At 43.7% G+C, this 27,066-nt stretch overlaps 1 protein-coding gene across 1 annotated transcript in view; it reads right to left on the bottom strand.

Annotated features, from left to right (window-relative positions):
• Positions 1 to 685: 685 nt before the first annotated feature.
• C5 (complement C5) overlaps positions 686 to 27,066 on the bottom strand; it is a 157,731-nt gene continuing 131,350 nt past the window's right edge. The window contains exons 32-41 of the mRNA XM_030207569.1: positions 26,938 to 27,019; positions 22,767 to 22,839; positions 10,309 to 10,411; positions 7,880 to 7,954; positions 7,665 to 7,770; positions 7,201 to 7,287; positions 6,544 to 6,633; positions 4,513 to 4,596; positions 2,653 to 2,791; positions 686 to 1,604 (exon numbers count right to left, since the gene is read on the bottom strand). Of these exons, the coding sequence (XP_030063429.1) occupies positions 1,469 to 1,604; positions 2,653 to 2,791; positions 4,513 to 4,596; positions 6,544 to 6,633; positions 7,201 to 7,287; positions 7,665 to 7,770; positions 7,880 to 7,954; positions 10,309 to 10,411; positions 22,767 to 22,839; positions 26,938 to 27,019 (975 nt within the window). The 3' untranslated portion in view covers positions 686 to 1,468. The remainder of the gene's footprint in view (positions 1,605 to 2,652; positions 2,792 to 4,512; positions 4,597 to 6,543; positions 6,634 to 7,200; positions 7,288 to 7,664; positions 7,771 to 7,879; positions 7,955 to 10,308; positions 10,412 to 22,766; positions 22,840 to 26,937; positions 27,020 to 27,066) is intronic.

Raw genomic sequence — 27,066 nt, 5'->3', positions numbered from 1 at the left:
ATCCTGACTGGTCCAGCTCTAAAGCAAAGCACATTAGAGAAGTAGCAAATTAGGCTTCTCGGATGTGCATTGTTTTCTCATTTTCTGGGCCAGTGGAGTCTCACAGAGTGCTGGAGGCTGGGAAAGGATCAGAAAATGAAGACCCTTGATGATCTGGTCTTGAAGGATATTTTCACTAAAAGCTTTTATACACTTCTGCTGTATGAAAAGTGATCTCTGTTTTGAAAGCAGGAGCATTATGCAAAATATTCTTATGAAGATTCAGGGAACTTCAGAGTCCTACCAGATGTCTCTGTGGGTTTAGCAAGGAAGTGGGTTTGAAAAGAAGATAAAGCCCTCTACTGATGGTAACTGATGAGATTTGCTACAGCCTTGTCCGTCTCAGGAAACTTCCAACATTTGCTCTGAGGTACACTGCAAAAACAGGGGGTTGATGTTCTTTAAGAACTTTTGTGCAATGCAATTCCTCTTCTGCAGGGTAAACCTGTATGCTTCATGTGATGTCGCTGCAAGGTATTTTTGTTTTGCTGAGGATTTTTTTTAATTTATTTATATTTGGCACACACCTTTTTCAGTTGTAGTTCTAGGCGAGTTACATTCAGATACACTTAGCATTTCCCTGTCCCTGGAGGGCTCACAATTTATGCTTCTACCTGAACCAATGGAGGATTAAATAACCTTTTTTAAAAACCTTTATTAGATGCCTTTTCCAGCAAAGTTTAAAAACAGCGGTTCCCAAAGGAACAGTCCTAGTTTCTACGGTGCATTCTTGACAGCTCTCCCAGCATTCTTCCCCCATCCCCAGCCCCTCCAGGTCACCCATACAATGTTTTGGAAAACGCCGGCTGAATGTTCAGTTTTATTAATATGACTTCAGTTTGGGAACAGTAGCTTCAGCTTGCCCCTGGTTTCATAATACAGTAATCAGGCCAGCTTCATGACTCAGGCATTGCACACAATCTGTCAGGTCTGCAAGCCTGGGTGTGCTCAGTTTTGGGGAGGAAAGAAAGGAAGACAAATGTCACAACTACAGTGGCCCTACTGACCAATAAACAGTGCTGAGAAGGAAGAGCCTCACTAGCCATCGAGTCAAGAGATGATGCATTGAACCACCTGGGCATCTCATCTAGGGAAGAGAGAAAGGATGGCAGGATGCAAGGAAAGAGCTTTTTTGTATGTGCATATTTAAGTCAATTTATTTCCTCAAAGTTCTGTGCAAGCTGAAATACATCTATATAGTTCCTTTGCATCTTGTCATATTCCCCCAAACCCATCCCGCCATCTACAAAATCTGAATTATCTTAGAAAAATAATTGAGAGAAGAGTATAGAAAATACATTAATAAAGAAAAATAGACATTAAAAATGGTGGTTGATGAAAAAACATTACGGGAGCAATGCAAGAACTGAAACGCTTTGATTATATTCGTGAGGCCAATGCTATTAAACAATGGACCTCTCTGAGCCCTCTAACAGCCAAAGAGGAGGACGCTTTCGGAAAAATCATCCAGAGTGTTTACAAAGGTTTTGCACATTTCGGTATCACAGTCTGCTTCTGTAGGCCACCATTCAATCCAGGTCATGGAATCTAAAGGATACTCATACCTACGAAAGAGAAAGCACTATTACCCAACTGTGGTACCAGCAACGAAATCCCTTACTCCATAGAAAAGTATTTAAAAAGAGAAACTAAACACCATGTGCATGCAAGACTCACCACAGAACTGTGGCTATTTACATGTCCCTTGCAGTGATATCAATGCAAGACTGTGGCTGCTTATGTGTCCCTTACAGTGACATCACTGCAGGACTGAGGTGGCTTATGAGTCCCTTGGAGTGATGTCACCGCAGGACTGCGGTTGCTTACGAGTCCCTTGCTGTGATGTCACTGCAGGACTGCGGTTGCTTACGAGTCTCTTGTAGTGACAGGTCTGAAGCTACCTACGTGTCCCTTGCAGTGATATCACTGCAGGACTGTGGCTGCCTATGTGTCTCTTGTAGTGATGTTATCTCAGGACTGTGGCTGCCTCATGTCCCTTGAGTGATGTCACCACAGAACTATAGCTGCCTATGTGTCCCTTACAGTGATGTCACCGCAGGACTGTGGCTGCCTATGTGTCCCTTGCAGTGAATTCCATGCCCATAGTAAAATAAAGAATCAAGATCTCAATATTACAGTAACATATGAAAAAAAATATTCAAGAAGGACTGATCTATACCAGGACTTCTCAACCCCATCTTCGGGGCACACCCAGCCAGTTAAAGATTTTGCCTAACAAGAAAGAAGTGCATGCAAATTTATCTCATGCATATTCACTGTGGCTATCCTGAAAGCCTGACTGGCTGGGTGTGGCCCGAAGACTGAACTGAGAACCATTGATCTATTCAGCAGCTACTATTTCCAAAATGTCAGCCTGCTACAGTATGTGACTAAGGTGCTTTTTTCCAGTAATGTTTGTCTGTGAAGAATCTGTCTACAATGAATAATACTGAAATAAGAAGAGAACTCATTCGTTTCTGCCTTGGTGGTCTTCAAATCCCAACCAAAGCACTGATGCTGACACCTACAGACCACAGTTGTGGCCTGCTCTATCTGATCAGACTAGGGAGAAATCTATTTAAAACTTCAGAAGAAAAGAATGAAAGCAGTCACCGGAAGGAGAAGAGGACTTGGATCTGGAGACCCTCTTTGCCCATAATCAGATACTGATTTCCATCATTCAGCGCAATGTCAGAGCAGCTTCTCTTTTTAATAAAAACTACTTCTGTGTTTGTTTTCACAAAGCTTTCGCCTAGCAGGAGACAAAGGATGGATTTAGAAGGAAGCTCATTTCAGTAATTAAATAAGAAAAAGGAAATAGTCACTAACTGCAGCCTTTCAACTGAGCTCCCACTAGACTCAAAGAAAAAGGGAACCTGACGTTGGCAATGTAAAATTAAAAAGAAAGTTCCACCTGGAGCTAAAGGACTCTACTTCCCAGGACACTTGTACAAACGTACCCCTGGCCTGAGGATATGCATTGATCCCCCCCCCCCCCAAAAAAAAAAAAGATAGCCCTGCTGACCTTTCATGCTCTGCTACAATGTTAGGAGCTTAACCAGCCAGGAGAGTTCCCACACCACATCCCACAGTACAGCCTGATCGAACCCAGGATCTTCAGTTTCTGCCAAAAACAAATCTGCAACCAAAATTGGCTGCTCAGCAGAAAACAAAATTGAAACAGCCTCTCACTCTCTCCTCAAACCCTACCAAAAAAGCCCTCCTCCACCCCCTCATCTAACCTGACCACCCGAAGGCGCTTCCCAAAGCCATTTTAGGAAGCCCTGGTGGTCTAGTGGTCTGTTCAGAAGCAGGAACAAACCCCGCTCATTCCTACCCCATGCTACTGCTCTGTTGCAATGGTTGCCGAGACTTCCTGGCAGGCATTTTGCAATTGGAACCAGCAGGGGCAGGAGTGAGTCTCCTGCCTGTACTGGTTCCAATCATATAATGGGTACCGGGACCTCCTGTGGCAGTCTTTTGAGACTACCGCAGAAAGTCTCGGCAGCCATTGCAACAATGTGATACCCGCAAGCGAGCCTTACTACTACTACTACTACGTAACATTTCTAAAGCGCTACTAGGGTTACGCAGAGCCTTCTCCGGAGTAGCCCCCACACTCTGAAATGCATTGCTTGAAAGGCTCTGCTTAACACAAGACTACCTCTACTTCAGGAAGCAGGTGAAAGCTTGGCTCTTCAACCAAGCCTTTAATGGAAGAAGTAACTAACTTGTTAGTCTCACTCACACACACAAGGATTGACTTGGGCTGCACATTTACTGCAGCGGGACATGTTTATCCACTCCTACCCTAGCTGAGATAATATTTAACCATCTGTCTGATCTCACGTGCAACTTTCTTCAAATCAATCACCTTACTTTCTAATTCTTCCTACTTTCTTACTCATCTATATGAACTTTGCCTTACCCTTCACTACCAATTATAATGTTCTAGTACATATTGTGTTGTCATTGCAAGTAGTATACCATGCCATACTTTGTATTGTTGTTCGAATATTTTTACTGCTGTAATTGCCTATTGCTCATGTTTGATCTATTCTTATTTTACACCACCTTGAGTGAATTCCTTCAAAAAGGCGATAAATAAACCCTAATAATAAAATAAATAAACAGAACAGTGACATGGGGCAGTAAGGAGTGGTTTGTTCCTGCCCCCGAAGAGGCCACCAGGGCTTCTTAAGGAAGGCTTGGGGAGAGTCTATGGGTGATTGGGCAGATTGGGGGAGGAAAGTGATCATGGGGGGGAGGGAGAATGTTTCGATTTCAACCAGCTGAAACCTGAACACGGATTTTGGTCCAGTTTTGGTACCAAATCAAAACTCAAAACCAAAATTCAGTCAGCCTCTATCCCACAGCTTGCTGTAGCCACCTCTCAGTGACACAGCTGAAATCTTGCTTCATGGAAGCCTGGTTCATTATCACTTGCTTAGCCTCGACTCCCATCCCGTTTACCTTTCTTGTAGATGTCTTGAATGGTCGCAGTGTACTTCACAAAACTGCCATCTTCAACAGAAGACACGATCTTAACCTTGTAGGCTGGAAAGAAGATAAGGAAGATGAGGAAGTTAGACTGAAAAATAATCAGGATACCCTGAGCTGAGGCAGCCTCCTCTGGGGTGGAGGATTTGACAGCACACTGTGTCCTGAAAATCACTTTTTTCGCACATTGCAATAAGAGGAAAATTTTAGGAAAGATATGGAACTCATAGATGTTTCAACACAGCTTATACCAAAGATGTTTCCTCTCTGAACCGCCTAGGCTTGTATAAGAAGGTGGCTTAGAAATGTTTGAGGAGCCTGGAAAGGCTTCATCCACAGCTTCAGAATTCCTCCAACTGAAACAAGGGTCATAAACCTAGGGAGTTAAGCTATCCAATTTTGCACTCTGGCATCAGAGTTAAATTGGAATAATGAGAGACTTGTGGCAGTTTTTTGGCAAGGGTTCGCACCCCAAATTAAAGATTAGCTGGCCGGATGGGAGCTTCCTTCTTCACGGGATGATCTTATCTGCCTTTGTAACTGGGTAGATATCTGATTCTAGGAACATGCCTGAGAACAAACAACTTCCCACAGGATGGTCAATTTGGCACCAAGCTTCCAACGAGCAATTCGCCCTCCTATCAGGAAGGCTGCTTCTTCATACGTTAGGGAACCTATGAATGTGGATTGCTGTTCTCTTTCAGGGCAAGAGAAGCAGAAACGTCAGACTCAAAACCTGTGTCTATACTGTGGTGAGAACAGGCACTTTGCCCTCAAATGTCCTAACAAAGCGGGAAACTCTTGGGCCTAGTTCTGGCTGGGGAAACTGCGCTAGGCCCATCTGTCAAGAATCCCTGCTCTCAATTCCTGGTTCCAGTGGTGATGGAGCTGGATTTGGTGTCTTAATGCACTATTGTTCAACCCGCTGCACTTCTTATCTCAACTCTCAAACTTTCTGCTCCTGCTCCTTTTTCAACCTGCTTGCCCACATAACAAGCCGTCCCAAACATAGGCTTTACGACTATCCCAGATAATACCCACCCTCACGCCTGGAATTTCCTGCTGCAGTTTTGTACTATTCATATCTCATAACAAACACTCATTCAATCTCCAGAAACATCTTAATTTTGGCCCTAGATGTTTTCATTTTGTTCCACTATTGCAGAAAAAAGTCTATCTTTTGGTGCCACCCATGTCCCGCACAAAACACACCCCCTTGAATTTTGGATGAACTGTGGAGCAAAATGTCTAAAATTGGGTTGTCGAAAATTGCAACTTGAACATTTTTGAGAGAAAAACATCTTTCTGCCACCTTATGATGTTTTTTGTTTTGAAAATGAGCCCCTAAATGCCATCTGAGTTTAGAGAGAATGATGGAAGAAAAATGTGAGTCTTTTCTGATTACATTTTCAAAATTTATTCCAGACCTTGGTGGTTCTGGATGCACCCAGGCCTCACAAATCATCTCCTCCAGATACAAGTGAAACTAAGGTTCAAACAACCCTCTCATGCTCTGGATACCCAGGCACATAAAGGGGTACATTTTAAAAGGGTTTCACCATAGGTAAACGGATTTACTCCTGCTGACAGGCCTTCTCTACTGCTAGTTTTCCACATGGGAAAGGAGTAGTGCTAGGGATGTGGCTGGGACAGGTTGTCAAAAGTTAGTATGGGACTCTCATTTTGAACTTTTTGCCTGCCTTTTGCAGGTCTATCCCATATATTTTACAGGTGAAAAGTATGCATTGTAGGCCATCAAAATTTTAAGGGTAAAAACTCCCCAAATACTGTAAGGAAACTCTAAATTACCCTCCTAAAGAAACCTGGCCAACACTGACTCTGAAAACCAGAAAAGGGGTGGATAAATACATTTAAAAGAATGACTCAGTTCTAATGAATTTCTTGGGGAACTGAAAGGCATGAACAAGAACTGTTGCTTTTATGCTCCTGTTTCTTCAGTATAATTGATAAGAAACATATTTTTAGTATTATTCATCATTTTACCATAAACTGTATCCTTCAGGCAAGCTTTATCCCGTCTTTCATCTGCAGTTATGGTCAAGTCCATTGAGTTGTACATTTTGCTGCATTCCGCTGTATTTGGAGAGGATTAACAGTAGTTAGTAGCAGCCAAAACAAGATTTGATTGGGCAGACAACCTGGTGTGACCAGAAAGTAAGTGTCAAATCATTAGGCACTGGCAGCAGAAACAGATCTCCAAGCATCAGAGCTCAGAACCGTAACATGCTCTGCAGGTTTCAATACCCCTTTATAGTAAGTCTCTTGTAAATGGGAATTAGCAATGAGTCTCAGGGTTTTAGAAGACCTTGTACAATAATCATATTAAATGTAGCCTAATTTTAAAAGACTGATATAAAGGATACATATGCAAGAGTATTTTAATCTTAAACATTCTTTAAATTAAGTTTTAGGAATTTTAACTTCCTGTTTGTTAACTAGACTTACAGAAAAATTAACTTAGTTTCATAAGAAGAATTAGTATATTTCTAGACCTCTTTTCCAATTATAGCTCAAGATGGTTTACAGAATTTTCAGATGGCAATTTCTTAAAAAAATGGTATAAGATGATAAAATACATTAGATCATCTACTGCACCCCCAGACCCCCCATAATAATTGCACTTAAAATGTTAAGGTTTACCTTCCATACATTTACACTCATTATCTTGGCACAATTTCACCAGCTGTTCATCTCCATATGGGTTATAAAATATAGTGCATTGTCTGTCTAAAGAACAGAGAAGAAAAAGATCCAATAAACATAATATTAGTCCCCTGACCAGCACCAGCTCAAGGGATAGTGAGAGAGGTGAGGGAGTAGGGATGGACCTGTGGGAAGGAGAATAAGAGGGGAAAAAGAGACTGCATGGGATGGGGAGGGGGAGGGGCACCAGAAGTGATGTGATGGGGGGAGGGTGCCACCAAAACAAATTGGCTCAGAGCATCACTATCCCTTGAGCCTGCCCTGCAAGTTTGAGTCCAGAAGTCACAACTCTCATGTGCCTCCTACATACCACAGACTTCTTGGCTAGTTCCTCTCTTCCACACAATGTATGCTGCTGCTACATGCATTTCAAGAAATGCTTCTGGGAAGGGGCACATTACCTGGTGCATGAAATTCATAGACAGTGAAAGGTGAGGGGCTCAGCATCCCAACATGAAATATCTCCTTCACTCGGAATGCAACACAGAGGAAATCATCTGAAGGAATCTGCACAGAGAGCAAAGAGATTTCAGAAAGAGTTAGGGAAGGCCAAGATAACAAGGGCAGTGAATGAATTCCTTCCCATCATCATTATTATAATATACAGCTCATCTACCGAGTCCAGTTGGAGAACAACTCGTCCATTATCTATGCTGTAATCGGATATCAAGTGGTCCACTCCATTTGCAAGCTGGAAGGAAACAAACACATCTCGATCAACATTTTCTGAGGCTAAATTTAATGATTTATAAACCAGACAAGCTGCCCAAGCAAGACACTGTACCAAATAATGCCTCAACCAGCAAGCAGGCAAACAACATAAAGCATTCTAAAACCCCCAAACTAATAAAACAAAAACACAATAGGCATAACAATGACATATTAAACTGTAATGGTAATGACTTTTGCCTACAGTTTCATGCAAGTGATAAAAACTGTTGCACTGAAAATCTTCCACATCCGCTGTTTTGTATTTCTGAATGCTTATTATCCCCACATATAATTACAAAATCCCTTTACTCTTTTAAGTTACTGATGTCACTGTATATTCTGAGAAATGGGGATAAATAATCATCATCAGTCCTATATGGAGCATGTTCTAAGCCTTCCTATTTCCAAGTCTTTCTTTGCCAGCCCTGAGCACATGGGTGAGGGTGTAAGGCAGTATTAGATCTCGCAGGGCCCACTGTAATGCCTACAACAAGTTTTTCAAAGTGTTCTTGTCCAGAGAAGCACTGCATCTACCACAGGAACCAACTTTTCAAAATTATTGGGGGTACAAAACCCAACGGAAATGACCTCTCCCTGGACACAATCAAGGAATGAGTTCAATACTGGGGGGGGGGGTGCTCAAGCACCCACAGAACTGGCTCATATGGTTACCTACTCCTTGGAGCCTGAGTGATCCCTCTTTCCTGTTGGAAGCACAGCTGCAGTCTACTCAGCAATTGTTTTACTATGTGGTTACTGCCTCAGTTGTACTTCCTGTACTGGCACTGAGATTGGCACTGTGTCCAGGGCCGCCGAGAGACTAGGCCAGGCCCAGGGCAAGGCCACCCCGCCTCCGCCCCCCATCGCTCCCCCCACCGCTGCAGTCTGCGGTCTCACCTGCCTGCCTCCATGGCTCCGGGCCCCCTGCATTCAAGGCGGCAGTCGCAGATCACCTTTTTTCTGGCCTTCCCTCCCTGTGTCTCGCCCTCGTCTCATGTAACTTCCAGTTTCCACGAGGACGGGACACAGGGAGGGAAGGCCCAAAGGGAGGCGATCTGTGACTGCCGCTTCGAATGCAGGGGGCCCGGAGCCGAGGAGGCAGGCAGGTGAGACCAGGAACTGCAGCGCCAGCAGCCTGACCCCGGTGTCGGGCCCCCGGAGGCCTGGGCCCAAGGAAATTTGTCCCCCTACCCCCCTCTCAGTGGCCCTGCCTGTGTCTGAGCCTCTCTCTTACTTCTGCCACACTGTGGCCAGCTGCCAGTTTGTTGCATCAGGAAAGGCCATTGTTAAGCCACTAGATGGAGCCCCTTCTCATAGAAATATTTACTTGAGCTGAAGATATGTTTTCTGGAATTTCCTTAGTCAGTATTCTTATCTAAAAGGTAAATTCCATCTATGAGGAGGGAGGTGGGTTTGACCTGGTTGCTTCCCCTTGTTGCTTTGGAAGCCCAACTCAATAGGAGCCAGGGCTGAAATTTGGCACCATAAGCCTTCAACAAAATTGACTCACTATTCACATATATGCTAGCCAGAACCTATAACACCAAGTGGATAGTACGACTGATACCAAACCCTGTTGAAACTACTTCATAAAAGGAAAGGGAAAAGGTCTCAGAAGTCCATGGTAACACAGCACCCTAACGGACCACTCTAGATCTCATTCGGTGCCGTTTCCACTGGAACTCAATCTATCATTGGCCATAAAAACCCTTTCAAAACTTTATTCTTAATTCCACCAATAACTCAAAAACTAGCATATGGTAATAAGTATAGAAATTGCATATGCAGCATGCAGCGCACTTATCTGGATTTTTGTTCCCTGCTGTTTATCCCATCCTAACCTATTCCATCTAATATAATGGATAGGTAGGCTAGAAATATTTTAAAACAGATTGCAACAGTCCTCTGCTGGGACTCACACACTAGGCCTCATTTTGGAACCTACAATCATGGTCCCAAAATCTGGCCACTAGGTGTCACCATTGCACAATGTCCATGACTCCTTCCTACAAAGGACTGTGAAGACTGCCTCCACAGAATCCCCCTCCCTGGTTGACCTGGGGAAGAAAAAAATCAGAGCTGGGAATTGAGCCCAGTGTTTTAATAAGCAACACCATATTATTCATTAACTGAGATTCAATCATTTCAATCACTTCAGGCTTCTTTTACAAAGTCGCACTACCAATTCCCGGTGCAGCAAATGAGAGGAAGCCCATTCAATTCCTATGGGCTTCCACTTATTTGCTGTGTGGCTTTGTGCAACAAGACTTTTGTTAAGGGCATTATAGGGTTTGGTAGAGATGTTATAAAAAAGAAACACTTTCAAATATTTACCAAATGTAAATCTCTTTCATCTGCCACTAAACCACTGAGTAATGATATTTCCATCACAGCATGGGAAGACTCCAGATAGGGCTCTCTCACATTGGGTTTGTACCTAGACACGATGGTGATTAAATATCATATATTACAAATTCATGAGTATGAAGAAACATTAATAAATGATCCCATCCAGCCCTCATCTAATGACTGCATCTCCAGAAGATCTTGCCCTATAGGACTTTCACGTCTGAATTCAAGTTTATTTCAACTAAACTTTATTCATTTGCTATACTGCCTCTCAGCAATGCCATCTAGGAATTTTAGAAAATAAAATATAGCATTCAATCAATAAAAAAACAGAAAGGAACTGTTCTTGGACTCTGGAAAATGACTTTGGAAGACATAGTCTGAAAATCTCTACATGATGTGATAGAGGTCTATAAAAATCATGAGTGGAGTGCAATGGAATGGGTAGACATGAATTGCTTGTTTGTTCTTTCCCAAAATACAAGGAATCAGAGACATGCAATGAAGCTACTAAGTAGTAAATTTAAAATAAATTGGAGAAAGAAATTTATTTACTCAATGTATAATTAACTCTAGAATTGGTTGACAGAGAATGTAGTAAAAGTGGTTAGCATAGCAGGGTTTTAAAAAGATTTGGGCAAGTTCCTAAAAGCAAAGTCCATAAACCATTATTAAAATGGTCTTGGGGAAAATCCAGCATGAAATCTATTTTATTCTTTGGGATCCTGCAGGTACTTCTGATCTGGACTGGCCACTGTTGAAAATAGGATACTGGGCTTGAGGGACCTTTGATCTGTCCCATTATGACAATGCTTATGTACTTATGCCAATAGAAATAAAACAAAATAAAACATGAAAAAGAAAATAAGATGATACCTGACGAAGAACGGCAACCTTCGAAAGCTAATCAAGAAATGTACTAAGTTATGTCCAATAAAAAAAGGTATCATCTTATTTTCTTTTTCATGTTTTATTTTGTATTATTTCTATTGATTACCTTTAAAAGTGGACTAACATGGCTACCATACCTCTGTACTTACTACTACTACTACTTGACATTTCTAGAGCGCTACTAGGGTTACGCAGCGCTGTACAGTGTAACAAAGAAGGACAGTCCCTGCTCAAAGGAGCTTACAATGCCATAAATCCAACACAGCTCTTTTCTGTTACAACAAAGTGAGTGACCCTTCCTTGGGAACATTAATTGACTCAGTTAGGCTAGAGATTATACAGGTTCAGTAAACTATTTGGTGGAAAGGTTTGGATGATGGTTTCTGTACAAGAAACCTGTTTACTAATTTACCTGATATGTTGAAGGACTAACAGAAAACACAGAAAAACTGACTTGGATAAGGAACAATCTCCTGTAGGGCTGGTTAAAGATTAGGCAAGACTAGGCAATTGATTATGGCAGCAATTTCTGGGGCAACAAAGATCCAAGGCAGTCAGCATAAAACAATCAATTCTGACAGCCACACAAATTCAAATAATAAGCAGTGTATTTTTACCTATAGAAAGGATGTGCAATTTAGTCCACTTACTTATGTATTTATCCTGCCTACATCCACACACACACATATCAGTGGCGTAGCTACGTGGGGCCACGGGGGCCTGGGCCCCCTCAAATTTCCTCTGGGCCCCTGGTTTTGCTGGCGGGGGTCTCCAACCCCTGCCAACTGAAGTCTTGTCCAGCGCCGGTCTCTGGCGCTGCAGTGTTGCCTGCCCTGCTCTTTCTTCCCCCTCACGTTCTGCATGCTCCTTTTAGTGAAATTGAGCAGTTTCACTAAAAGGAGCATACAGGACGTGAGGGGGAAGAGAGAGCAGGGCAGGCAATGTGGCAGCGCCAGAGACCAGCGATGGAGAAGGCTTCAGCTGGTGGAGGTTGGGGATCCCCGCCAGCCAAGGTATCCAAATGCAGCAGTGGGTGGTGAGGGAGTGGCAGGGTGGCAAGGCAGCAGGGCAGAAGGGCGGTGCGGCAGCGGAGAGGTGGCGGTGGGATGGAAGACCAAAACAGCCCCCCCCCACCTCAGGCTCTGGCCCCCTCCCACCGCGAGATCTGGCTATGCCCCTGACACATATATGACAAAAACAGTTTCCAGAAGTCATTTACTTAAGAATTGCCATACTGGGACAGACCAAAGGTACATCAAGCCCAGTGTCCTGTTTCCAACAGTGGCCAATCCAGGTCACAAATACCTGGCAAGATCCCAAAAAGGTTCAATACATTTTATGCTGCTTATCCCTGAAATAAGCAGTGGATTTTCCCCAAGTCATTTTAATAATGGTCTATGGACTTTTCCTTTAGGAAGCCGTCCAAACCTTTTGTTAAATCCCACTAAGCTAACCGCCTTTACCACATTCTCTGGCAACAAATTCCAGAGTTTAATTACACATTGAGTGAAGAAACATTTTCTCCAATTTCTTTTTAAATGTACTACTTTCTAGCTTCATCGCATGCCCCCTAGTCCTAGTATTTTGGGAAACAGTAAACAAACGATTCACGTCTACCCGTTCCACTCCACTCATTATTTTATAGACCTCTATCATATCTCCCCTCAGCTGTCTTTTCTCCAAGCTGAAGAGCCCTAGCCGCTTCAGCCTTTCCTCATAGGGATAATCATGATTGTTGAGTTGTTGTTGTTGTTTTTTTTTATAGAAATCTTGTGGGAAGATGGACATAAAGCTGAAGATTCACCAAGGGCACCCAATACCCGTGCACCAGCCCTGGACAAAGACAATTGAGCAGACTAGATGGCCTAACTGTTCCTTAGCCATTATGATCTACGATAATAAGTAGAAATAAAACAGAACAAAGGAAAGGACAATATTATGATACCTTTTATTTCTCTTTATTACCTTTAAAGTGGACTAACATGGCAACTATGCTATATTTTTTCCATGATCTACAATGTGTCAATGATAGTATGAGCCAGTTTATTTGAACAGACACGAACAATGGAAGCCACCATATTCTCAAGTCTTGGTATTCATTTTAAAGCATGTATGTTTGAATTTGGCCTTATACTGTATAAATGATCACAGATTGTAAGCTCTGTCGAGCAGGGACTGTCTCTTCATGTTCAAGTGTGCAGCGCTGCGTACATCTAGTAGCGCTATAGAAATGAGAAGTAGTAGTAGTAGATCTCTCCTACAACCCTTGACATCTTCACAACGCTGTTTACATTCATGGGGCCGTACAAATCACAAACAATTATTTTTGATAGTTTGGCAGTATAATATTTAGGAATCCTGTAGCATTCTGTAACTAGAAATGCTTTTAAAAATTCGCATTCCCGCTTGCATTTTTCCAGATAACATGGTATAAAGGGAACCTAACAGATCAGCTCAGATAGAGCACAGTTATGTATTGTCATTATTTAGGGAGGAGTCTACATAGCCACTCAGTTCTGGCAACTTTAATCAGTTCAGTAAGTCTTAATTAAGAAACCTCTGCTCCATCCAGTGGTGTGCTGGAGCCGGCTTGTTAAATTTTCTTGCGACTTGCGAGCCGGTTGTTAAAAAGCGCGAGCCGGTTCGGCTCTCCTTCCTCCCTCCTCCTTCCTCTTCGGATCCAGTCCCTCACTGACTCCTTGTCCTTCGAATTCTTCGGGGCAGGCAGTCTTGCCTGCCCACTGCCAGCGCTGACTCTCCCCCGCTGCCGGTTCGCGCTTTAAAAATGGCTGCCGAGACTTACAGAGGCGGCCTCTCGAGACTTCTGCTGAAGTCTCGGTGGCCATTTTAAAGTGTGATCCGGCAGCGGGGGAGAGTCAGCGCTAGCAGCGGACAGGCAAGACTGCCTGCCCCGAAGAATTAGAAGGACAAGGAGTCGCTGAGGGACCGGATCCGGAGGGAGGGAGGGAGGGAGGAGAATTCGCTGAACAACTCGGGAGGGGGTAGCACGGGAAAGAAGGGAGTCGCTGGGCATGGGTGGATGGAGGGGAGAGAAGGGTCGCTGGGTATGGGTGCATGCAGGGCAGGGGAGAGGATGGTCGCTGGGTATGGGTGCATGCAGGGCAGGGGGAGAGAAGGGTCTCTGGACATGGGTGGATGGAGGGCAGGGGGAGAGAAGGGTCGCTAGACATGGGTGGATGAAGGGCAGGGGAGAGGAGGGGAGAGAGAAGAAATGCTGGATGGAGGGGAGGGAAGAGTGAGGAAGGAGATGAGATGAGGGAAAAGGAAGAGAGGAGAAAGACTGCACATGGATGAAGAAAATAGGCAGAAGCTGAGGACCAAAAATGAAGAAAAAAGGAGGAAAGGAAAGAAATAAATGGAAAGGAAGCCCTGGAAACGGAGTTAAGAGGACAGATAGCAGCAGAATCAGATACTGGGCCAGCATGATCAGAGAAACAGTCACCAGACAACAAAGGTAGAAAAAAATCATTTTATTTTCATTATAGTGTTTGGAATATGTTCACTTTGAGAATCAGGTGCTCAGCATTAAAAGTTTATATTTATTTACTTATTTATGGCATTTTATCGCACATTAAACATGAATTAGATTGGAACCTGGGATCATTTAATTTTTTTTCCTGGAATAATGCATTGCCACCCCCCAGGCTCTGTCCCCAGCTATAGCCAGCTCTGCAATTTGGGGGGGGGGGGGGCGCAGAGAGGGACCGGGGAGAGAGCCTGTTGTTAAACATTTACCAGCACACCACTGGCTCCATCACATAAAATGTCACATCCTTCCCAACAACTGACTAATTTCAAAGCCCAGCTTCCAGCAAAAGAATTAATTGGCCATATGAGATGTTATACATTATAGGTCTTCTGCTTAGCATAGCTAGAAAAGTGCTGACTAAGCAATTAGAAAGGTCCCTTTGCACTAGGCCATAGTGGAGAAGTTACCAGGAAAAAGAATGTCAAACAGGACAAAAGCCAGAGATGAAATACAAGGTGTTAGACTGCATAACCCCAATTCTCCAACATGCTTCCTGTAAACTATAAGGTGTCATGGCCAGAGAAGTTTAGGGGTAAATTTTTAAGAAGTCATCTAACAAAATCTGCACAAACCCACCTCAGCTTCAAAGAGAAACTATTCAAATAGTTTGTGTTTAAAGCTCAAGTGATTTTGAGGACAAAAGGTGCAGGTAAATTTTAAGCTTTCAAAACTGTCTTTTGATTATTTGGGTTGTGAAGTACATTGTACACTACTTTGAACAAATAATCTTCAATAGTGTTTTAGAAGCACTTCAATGAAATTGTGTACTGGAAGCTTGACCGCACACGTACATTAATTTTTGGCGATTCAATGTCTTTGCAAATTTTCCTCCAGTCAGCTTATGCCCCCTTCATTTCATTACCTTTAACTGCAGCTAAAATTAAATGAATTAAATGTTTGGTGAAACTACAGGCATAGCTCAGTCCTTTGAAAATCTACTTAGGTGGATTCAGCCAGGTTTCAGGTATGTAACTTTTGACTGTACCCCCGTCATTCCTGACTAAGGCCTTCAAATTTTAGTTCTTAAAGTTTGGAAGGAAAATTTTTGCACAAGATCTTTGGCACTACAGAGAAAGAAGCAGCCCCTATGTTCTTTCCTCTATAAAGATAATCATTCATACTCATAAATAAGAACATAAGACTTGCCATACTGGGACAGACCAAGAGGGGCATAATCGAAAGGGGCGCCCAAGTTTTCCTGAGGACTTCCTTACAGGACATCCCGGCAAAGGGGCGGGGAAACCGGTATTATCAAAACAAGATGGGCGTCCATCTTTTGTTTTGATAATACGGTCGGGGACGCCCAAATCTTGACATTTAGGTTGTCCTTAGAGATGGTCGTCCTTAGACTTGGTCGTTTCTGATTTTCGGCGATAATGGAAACTAAGGACGCCCATCTCAGAAACGACCAAATGCAAGCCCTTTGGTCATGGGAGGAGCCAGCATTCGTAGTGCACTGGTCCTCCTCACATGCCAGGACACCAACCGGGCAACCTAGGGGGCACTGCAGTAGACTTCAGAAAAAGCTCCCAGGTACATAGTTCCCTTACCTTGTATGCTGAGCCCCCCAACTCCCCCCCCCCAACCCACTACCCACAACTGTACACCACTGCCATAGCCCTTACAGGTGAAGGGGGGCACCTAGATGTGGGTACAGTGGGTTTCTAGTGGGTTTTGGAGGGCTCACATTTACCACCACAAGTGTAACAGGTAGGGGGGGGTTGGGGCTGGGTTTGCCTGCACCCAGTAAAACTGCTCCAGGGACCTGCATACTCCTGTGATGTATGACATTTGAGGCTGGCACAAAATATTTTCAAAGTTCATTTTTGAGGGTGGAAGAGGGTTAGTGACCACTGGGAGAGTAAAGGTAGGTTATCCCCAATTCCCTCCGGTGGTCATCTGGTCAGTTTGGGCACCTTTTTGTGCCTTGGTCATAAGAAAAACTGGACCAGGTAAAGTCATCCAAATGCTTGTCAGGGACGCCCTTTTTTTCCATTATGGGTCGAGGATGCCCATGTGTTAGGCATGCCCAAGTCCCGCCTTCGCTACGCCTCCAACACACCCCCGGGAACTTTGGTCGGCCCCGCGATGGAAAGCAGTTGGTTACGCCCAAGATCGGCTTTCTATTATGCCGATTTGGGTGACCCTGTGAGAAGGACACCCATCTTCCGATTTGTGTCGAAAGATGGGCGTCCTTCTCTTTAGAAAATAAGCCTGCAAAGGTCCATCAAGCCCAGTATCCTGTTTCCAACAGTGGCCATTCTAGGTCACAAATACCTGGCAAGATCCCAAAAGAGTTAAATAGATTTTATGCTGCTTATCCTAGATATAAGCAGTGGATTCTCCCAAGTCCTTCTTAATAATAGCGTATGGACTTTTGTTTTAGGAAATTATCCAGACCCTTTTTAAACCCTGCTAAGCTAACTGCTTTTACCACATTCTCTGGCTATGAATTCCAGAGTTTAATTACATGTTGACTGAAGAAATATTTTCTCTGATTTGTTTTAAATTTACTATTTAGTAGCTTCATTGTGTGCCCCCTAGTCCTTGTATTTTTGAGAAGAGTAAACAAGTAATTCATCTCTACCCATTCCACTCGCACCATGGAGCAATACAAAGGCATTATAATAGTCTCATTTTTGTTTTCCATTTCTTTCCTAATAATTCCTAACATTCTATTTGCTTTCTTACCTACCACTGCACACTGAGCAGAAGGTTTCAATGTACCTTCAGCAATGACACCTAGATCAGTTTCCTTGGCGGTAACTGCTAATGTGCAACCTTGCATCACATAATTATAGTTTGGGTTCCTCTTTCCCACATGCATCACTTTGCACTTGCTCACATTAAATGTCATCTGCCATTTAGACACCCAGTCTCCCAATCTTGTAAGGTCCTCTTACAATTTTTCACAATCCCCTTGTGATTTAACAACGTTGAATAACTTTTTGTATCATCAGCAAATTTAATGGAGAGAGCAGTTGAACATCTGTATGAAATTATAATTTCCCAATGTTCTATGAAGTATCGGGATGCAATGCTCTGAGGAAAATAGACATGGTAATGGCTTGTGGAAATCTTCAGTGGCATTGTTTGGAAAATGCAGAATGCCAAAATCTAAGAAATAATATATGTTCCCTGCTTTAGAGTTGTCGCAGTGTCAAAAAATGCATGTTCTGTTTTGTGATTGCACAGGTTGGCAGCTGAAGTTGGAGCTCAGCGGTAAAGAGGTGAGTTCCAAAACCTGTTAAGTAAGAAAAGCTGTTTTTTGGATAAATGCAAAGTTTTTAAAATATTCTATCCAACATAAGAAAATCTTTTTCACTGAATATCACATGCCATATGAATAAATGCCTTTTAGTGCAAATTTCACACATTCTATAGCTATCTATAAAGACAGTGTTTCCAATACAAACTCATTTTTGGAAAAAAAATTTAATTCACAGGTTTTGGAAGGAACTCACCTCTTCAATCCTTTCCACATCTTTTTGGGGTAATATTCAAAATCATTTCCTTGTGGAAAAGTACATAATCTGTGAAGCAATGTATGCAATCTTCCCCACATTAGGACCCCTTTTACTAAGCTGCGGTAAAAGGAGCCCTGCGCTGGCGGCAGCGTGAGTTTTTGCCACGTGCAGAGTCCCCTTTTACCGCAGAGGGTAAAAAGATGGAAAAAACAAATGGTCGTGCGGTAAATTTGCACTTGCCTCATGGTCATTTCAGGGGGAGCAGTTACCACCACCCATTGAGGTGGCGATAAGGGCTCCCGAGCTAACCTGGTGGTAACCGGGCAGCACACGGCACTGCCTGATTACCGCCAGGTAACCCCTGCGCTAGAAAATCAGACCTGATTTTCTACAGCACCAGAAATGGCACATGCCAGGGGCAGAACTATCACCAACACCTGCGTTGGGCCAGCAGTAATTCTGGGTTGCCACACAGCAACCCTGTAGTAAAAGGATCCTAAGTGGACACATTCCCAGACCCAGAGGCAAGATTATGTATGGCAGGGACTGAAGTAATGTGTACAGTTTTCACCCAAAAAATAAACCTGCAAAAAAATCAGGAGCAAGTGTCTGTGGGTAATTTTTCCTTAAATGATTTTCAGAGTGAAAGTGCATGCGAAACTGATGCAAAGTGTACAGATAAATGTAAATGCAAAGTGATGCACTTAGGGAATAGAAATCCACGGGAGACGTATGTGTTAGGCGGGGAGAGTCTGATAGGTACCGACAGGGAGAGGGATCTTGGGATGATAGTATCTGAGGATTTGAAGGCGACGAAACAGTGTGACAAGGCGGTGGCCGTAGCTAGAAGGTGCTAGGCTGTATAGAGAGAATTGTGACCAGCAGAAGAAAGGGGGTGTTGATGCCCCTGTATAAGTCATTGGTGAGGCCCCACCTGGAGTATTGTGTTCAGTTTTGGAGGCCGTATCTTGCTAAGAATGTAAAAAGAATTGAAGCGGTGCAAAGAAAAGCTACGAGAATGGTATGGGATTTGCGTTACAAGATGTATGAGGAGAGACTTGCTGAACTAAACATGTATATATGATGATACCACTAGCCAAACTCCTAACCAATCAAAACTTCAATCCCTATATATATATATGCAGACGATGTCACAATCTCCATCCCATTCAAACAGGATCTAAACGAAATCACCAACGAAATCAATCAAAGCCTCCAAACCATGTACTCCTGGGCTAATGCGTTCAAACTGAAACTCAACGCAGAGAAAACACAATGCCTTGTACTAACCTCACAACATAACAAAAACACCTACTCCAAAATAACCACAACATACTGTACTCTCTCCGTCGCGCAAAACCTAAAAATTCTTGGAGTGACTATCGACCGAAACCTCACACTCGACACCCATGTGAAGAATACAACGAAGAAAATGTTCCACTCAATGTGGAAACTCAAAAGAGTAAAACCTTTCTTCCCGAGACATATCTTCCGCACCCTGGTACAGTCAATGGTAATAAGTCACCTGGACTATTGTAATGCACTATACGCCGGCTGCAAAGAACAAACTATCAAAAAACTACAAACAGCTCAGAACACAGCAGCCAGACTCATATTTGGAAAAAATAAATATGAAAGTGCTAAACCATTAAGAAAGAAACTCCATTGGCTCCCACTCAAAGAACGTGTCAAGTTCAAGATTTGCACGATAGTACACAAAATTATACATGCAGACACCCCAATCTACATGCTAAACCTTGTGGACCTGCCTCCTAGAAACGCGGTAAGATCCTCCCGCAAATATCTCAACCTGCACTTCCCCAGTTGCAAAGGACTGAAATACAAACTGACACACGCCACCACCTTTTCCTACTTGAGCACGCAGCTGTGGAATGATCTTCCTACAGACCAGAAAGCTATTGACGATGTAACTAACTTCCGCAAATCTCTGAAAAGTCATCTCTTCCAAAAGGCATACAAGGAAAATACATAGCCTACAAACCACTTCAACAGCTCACACAATGACCACACCTCACCTCTAACTGACCTAACTCTTCCCTGTCTATCCTCAATTACCCAATCTTTAAACAGCAATAATTGTACTCGGCATCAAGAAACGTATATGCTTATCTTCTCTTAACAACATTCAAACTATAAGAAATGTACCTGTTAACACGAAATGATTATGTCATAACCACACTCTGTAAGCCACTTTGAGCCTGCAAATAGGTGGGAAAAGGTGGGATACAAATGCAATAAATATAAATATATATATATATACTCTGGAGGAAAGGAGAAACAGGGGTGATATGATACAGATGTTCAAATATTTGAAAGGTATTAATCTGCAAACGAACCTTTTCTGGAGATGCGAAGGCGGTAGAACGAGAGGACATGAAATGAGATTGAAGGGGGGCAGACTCCAGAAAAATGTCAGGAAGTATTTTTTCATGGAGAGAGTAGTGGATGCTTGGAATGCCCTCCCGCGGGAGGTGGTGGAAATGAAAACGGTAATGGAATTCAAACATGCGTGGGATAAGCATAAAGGAATCCTGTGCAGAAGGAATGGATCCTCAGGAGCTCGGGAGGCAGGGCTGGTGGTTGGGAGGCGGGGATAGTGCTGGGCAGACTTATATGGTCTGTGCCAGAGCCGGTGGTTGGGAGGCGGGGCTGGTGGTTGGGAGGCGGGGATAGTGCTGGGCAGACTTATACGGTCTGTGTCCTGAAGAGCACAGGTACAAATCAAAGTAGGGTATACACAAAATGTAGCACATATGAGTTGTCTTGTTGGGCAGGCTGGATGGACCATGCAGGTCTTTTTCTGCTGTCATCTACTATGTTACTATCCAGCTTAGAATCGAAAGTGATCGCCGGCCATCTTCCAACACAAATCGGGAGATGGCCGGCGATTTCTTAAAAGCGGCGAAATTGGTATAATCGAAAGCGGCATTTTTGACAGCATCGCCGCTTTCTCGTCGCTTCGCCGGCGAAAGTTCAAGGGGGCATGTCGGTAGATTAGTGAAGGCGGGACATGGGCGGGCATGGGCGTGGCTACCAGATGGCCGGCTTTCGCCGATAATGGAAAAAAAAGCAGCATTAAGCAGTATTTCGCCGGCTTTATTTGGTCCTTTTATTTTCACGACCAATCCTCAAAAAGGTGCCCCAACTGACCAGATGACCACTGGAGGGAATGGGGTATGACCTCCCCATACTCCCCCAGTGGTCACCAATCCCCTTCCAAACTAAAAAAATAAAACTAAAAACCTTTTTTGCCAGCCTGTATGCCAGCCTCAAATGCCGTACCCACCTCCATGACAGCAGAATGTGTTGTATCCTCCGACAGCCTTTCCCTGGTTGCGATGTGGCTCTCGGGTGAGTGTGACACCTTTTCTGTTAGGTGCCCTGCAGAGTCACATTAGCAATGCATTGTGGTGGGTGTAGGGTACTGGGCTCTACTCCCATGGTGCTTTCCCCCCCTGCTAACTGGGTCAGAATGTGCCCTGTTGTTTCCTGTTGTAGTCCATGCGGTAGTGGCCATTTTTGTAAGCCAGTTTTAGTTCCCTTTCCTGTGATACCCACGTTAGAGAACGTAGTTCTTACCCTGAATGGTGCTGAAAGAGGGCATTGTACACCATTGTGCCAGCTCTGACCTACTGCTAATCTTAGTACCAGGGGACTCTTTGCCAGTGGGGCACAACCTCTGATCTGCAGTTAACTGTGAGTAAACGTGGTTATTTCAAGAAAGGACTTTTTCAGAGAGATTAGTCTTCAGGTGTGAACTGGTGTGCCAAAGTTATACAGCAGCGATAAGTCCTAGAGGCTGTATGCAGGTCCCTGGAGCAATTTTAGTGGGTGCAGTACATTTGTGGGTAGTGGGTTGGGGGGGGGGGGTTGGGGGGCTCAGCTCCCAAAATAAGGGAGCTATGCACGTGGGAGCTTTTCTGAAGTCCACCGCAGTGACCCCTAGGGTGGCTGGTTGGTGTCCTGGCATGTCAGGTGGGCCAGTGCACTAAAAATGCTGGCTCCTCCCACGGCCAAATGCCTTGAATTTGGCCGGGGTTTGAGATGGCCGACATAACTTTCCATTATCGCTGAAAAACAAACCCGGCCATCTCAAACCCGGCGAACTGCACGGCATTTGGCCGGGCTAAACTGTATTATGGAAAAAAAAAGATGGCCGGCCATCTTTTTCGATAATACGGCTCCGGCCAGCTGTAGCGCCGCCGCCAACATAGATCGCCGGCAATCTATTTGGCTGGCGACGTTCAATTATGCCCCTCCATGTTACTATAAAAACTAATAAGGCCAGTAAAAATGGGAGGTTGTGAAGTGATAGAAGAGAAGCTCCTTCTTAGCTCATTAAAAACAAAATTGCATTTGTTAAATATTTTGGCTTTGCTTTCTCTCTCCCATAAGGTTTCCTTGTTCCTGTGGATTTCCAAGGGAAATGTAAGACACCTGGAAATTGCTTGTTCAGATCTCATTGCTGAGGCTTTTAAACAAAACTTACTTCACTCTGTGGCAGCAGAACTTACTTTGCACAAGCCTCTAGGATCCGAGTTTGTGGAAGAAAAGACCGGTGAGAAGAATCCCTTTTATATCTTCCATCTAAGATACAGGAGGCCACAATTACAGATTCCATCAGACAGGATTTATTTATACCTTTGATGTACTGGCCACCCATCTAAGCAAACTCACTGCAGACCACAAGGCTTAAATAAAAATGTAAAAAACACAAAGCAAAGACAAAAAACATATACAGACTACTAAAACACAAATGCATTGGCAACAAATAATAAAGCCTATTACATTAGACACTGAAATCCCATACTAGCCTCATGAGTTCAGTGTGGCTTACAAAATAAGAAGCTGGGCATCCCCAGGAAATAAACAGCCACTAAGAAATCTATCATAACTTGTTTCACAGGGCCCTGTTTACTAAGCAGTGCTAAGGGCGTTAGTGTTTTTAGCGCATGCTGATTAGCACATGCTAAACACTGAGGGGCACTTTTACAAAGTGGTGGTAAGCCCAACGTGGGTTTACCACTCGCTAAAAAGGAAGTACCACCGGGCTGTTACAAAAATATTTTTATTTTTGTAGCACCAGTGTGTACCCGGTGGTAACTGGACAGTGCCGCACACTGCCTGGTTACCGCCGGTTTAGTGTGGGTGCTTTTACCGCCACCTAAATGGATGGTGGTAAGGGCTCCCCCCCTAAAACGACCGTGCGGCACGTGCTTCACTTGGCACACGCCCATTTCCTAAAGAAAAGACCTATCTTTTACCCGCTGCAGTAAAAGGGGGCCTCAGCTTGCATCAAAAACATGCGCTGAAGCCAGCACAGGTCCCCTTTTGCCGCAGCATGGTAAAAGAGGCCTTAAGTTGCCCAAAGGAACATATGAGCGACTCTAGCATTTAGCGTGTGCTAAAAATGCTAGCGTGGCTTAGCAAACAGGGCTCTTAATCTCATTGGGCAATGAGTTCCACTAATATACTGACTGATAGGAAAACAGCCCTAAAGAGACAGTTTTATAAATTATCTTTCTAGACACAAGATAATGCAAAGATAAATATCTATGAGAAGGTGGGTCTAGGTTTCTTGTAGATAAAAGAACAAGATTGATCATATAGCCCACAGTATATCCATATAAAATACAAAATATTAAGGTGCAAAGTTTAAAAATGATACATGGCTCAACAGGTAGCCAATGCGATTTTAAGTATAAGGGTGTAATATGCTCATATTCTGAAACTATAAAACTCAATCTCGCTGCTGTATTTAACAAGGTCTGGAACTTTTTCAATATTGACTTCTTATAGCCCAGGTAAATTACACCTGAGCTTCCGTAGTAGCCTGAAGACCTTTACAGCTACTATTTGTACATAAAGTACAAATGTAAGACAATTATCGAGCAAAACACAGCGAATTTTGAGACTTGTTTCTAATGGATTTGGAGGCATATTTTAAAGCACTTTGACTTAAGTGGTCGTCCCCGGTTTTTAGCGATAATGGAAAACGAGGAAGCCCATCTCATTTGGTCATGGAAGGAGCCAGCATTCGTAGTGCACTGGTCCCACTGACATGCCAGGACACCAACCGGGTACCCTAGGGGGCACTGCAGTGGGCTTCAGAAATTGTTCCCAGGTGCATAGCTCCCTTACCTTGGGTGCTGATCCCCCCAAAACCCACTACCCACAACTGTACAACACTACCATACTACTACTAGTACTACTTGACATTTCTAAAGCGCTACTAGGGTTACGCAGCGCTGTACAATTTAACATAGAAGGACAGTCCCTGCTCAAGGAGCTTACAATCTAAAGGACAAATGTACAGTCAGTCAAATAGGGGCAGTCAAATTGGGGCAGTCTCGATTTCCTGAAAGGTATAAAGGTTAGGTGCCAAAAGCAACATTGAAGAGGTGGGCTTTGAGCAAAGATTTGAAGATGGGTAGGGAGGGGGCTTGGCGTAAGGGCTCAGGAAGTTTATTACAAGCATAGGGTGAGGCAAGGCAGAATGAGCGGAGCCTGGAGTTGGCGGTGGTGGAGAAGGGTACTGAGAGGAGGGATTTGTCCTGTGAGCAGAGGTTACGGGCGGGAACGTAAGGGAAATGAGGGTAGAGAGGTAATGAGGGGCTGCAGACTGAGTGCACCCTAAGGGGTGAAGGGGGGCACCTACATGTGGGTACAGTGGATTTGTGGTGGATTTTGAAGGGCTCACATTTACCACCACAAGTGTAACAGGTAGGGGGGATGGGCCTGGGTCCGCCTGCCTGAAGTGCACTGCAGTACCCACTAAAATTGCTCCAGGGACCTGCATACTGCTGTCAGGGAGCTGGGTATGACATTTGAAGTTGGCATAGAGGTTGGCAAAAAATATTTTTAAAGGTTTTTTTGAGGGTGGGAGGGGGTTAGTGACCACTGGGGGAGTAAGGGGAGGTCATCCCTGATTCCCTCCAGTGGTCATCTGGTCAGTTCGGGCACATTTTTGAGGCTTAATCGCAAGAAAAAATGGATACTTATTTTACAAAGTATTCAGGTAAATTGAGACAACACCTGTGCTCCACCCAAAACCACATTCGTTCTCGTCACTATGCATATTTGTACGTGGGGGAAGTTTATCAGAAGCACATATATACAAAAAAGCTATGCATTTTTGATACTTTACTGAAGACAAAAGGTAGGCAACATAGGGTATTCCAATGCTTTTCCTTAAAAGTGAGCAAAGACCAGAAAAGAGACATCAGGCAACTTTTCAATTTTAGTTCATAGGCATAATGTTCACATGTTAATTACCTTCATGCGAATGGTTTGACTGCTATCAGCACTTGAGCCCTAACCAATAAACTGAAATTAAATGCGCAAAAATCCAAGGTCCTGTGGTTCCGAAATCAGAGAGTTGAAGTCCCATCATCAATATCTTTGACCAATGGTAAAATCTTTACAGTCGAATCTGAAACCAGAGTACTAAGGGTCTTGCTTGACTCTTCACTCACCTTCACTTCCCATATACTGCCTTTCTGTGGTTTTTGCAACTACAAAGTGGTTGGCATAGTATATACAGGTACTTATTTGTAACTGGGGAGGGTTAAATGACTTGCCCAGAGTCACAAGGAACTGCAGTGGGAATTGAACCCAGTTCCCAAGGATCCACTGCACTAACCACTAGGCTACTCCTCCAGCTACGTCTAGCCAGATCATTCTTCGACCAAAAAGCCTTCGCACTACTAGTCCAAATGTTAGTCCTACCTCACTTGGATTAGTATAATATTCTATTTCTTGGTATTAAGTGTCAATATCAGAAAATCTGCAAATCATACAGAACACAGCTGCTAGACTAATATACAGATTGAATAGATATACTAGTGTTTCAACTCATTCAAATAAACTGCACTGGCTTCCCATAGCAGAAAGACTCAGGTTCAAAGCTGCTTGTGTAGTTTTTCAAATCTTACAGGGCTTCACCTCTTAAATGCTATCGACTGCTTCGCTATGTCTGGTCCAAAAGGCAATTAGAAATCAGAAGATTTTCAGCTCTCTATTCCCCGTTCTTAGAGTCAAAATATGGAACTCTCTATGCAGTGACGTAGCCACAGGTGGGCCTGGGTGGGCCAGGGCCCACCCACTTTGGGCTCAGGCCCACCCAACAGTAGCACATGTTTAGCGGTAGCTGGTGGAGATCCCAAGCTTTGTCAGCTGAAGACTTTCCCCTGATAGTAACAAAATTCTACTCTCCACAATACCGGCACCTGTGCATGCTCAGTTTTCAGCGCATGCCTGCTGCAGACTGCCAAGGTGGAAAGAAGCATTTTCCTGCCAGCTGAGATATTTTTTTGGTGGTGGGGAGAGAACATTTGGTGCCCACCCACTTCTTAACTAGGCCCACCCAAAATCTGTTGTCTGGCTACGCCCCTGTCTCTATCTATTCCCATCAGAATAGAAAACAGCTACCTCAACTTCAGGAAGAGGCTAAAAACCTTTCTCTTTCCAAAGACTGCTTCATAACAATCCATCATGACTTCTACCTTCTAGTATCATCCATTATCCCTTGCTTAATGTTTTTAGTCTCGTGCGTTAATCCAATGGTCTCTAATGTTTCTCAAACCTCACACTAACACTTTTTTGCTTTTAACTCACCTAGAATGTAAACCGCACTGAACCCTGGAAAGGGGATATTAGCAGTATACAAGAATTGATTTGAATTACCTTCGTGCGCTTTTAGGTCAATCTTCAAAGTGAAGCTGCAGATCTCTTCTGAGGTGCTCCTGATATGGTACACAGTTCTTACCTACACACCCACATGGGCAGGAGAGGCAAATGGAGTAAAACCAAACT

This window comes from Microcaecilia unicolor, chromosome 6 (assembly GCF_901765095.1).
Source record: "Microcaecilia unicolor chromosome 6, aMicUni1.1, whole genome shotgun sequence".
Lineage (NCBI taxonomy): Eukaryota > Metazoa > Chordata > Amphibia > Gymnophiona > Siphonopidae > Microcaecilia > Microcaecilia unicolor.
Note: the sequence above shows the minus strand (reverse complement) of the source record. Positions and strands in the feature narration are given on the sequence as shown.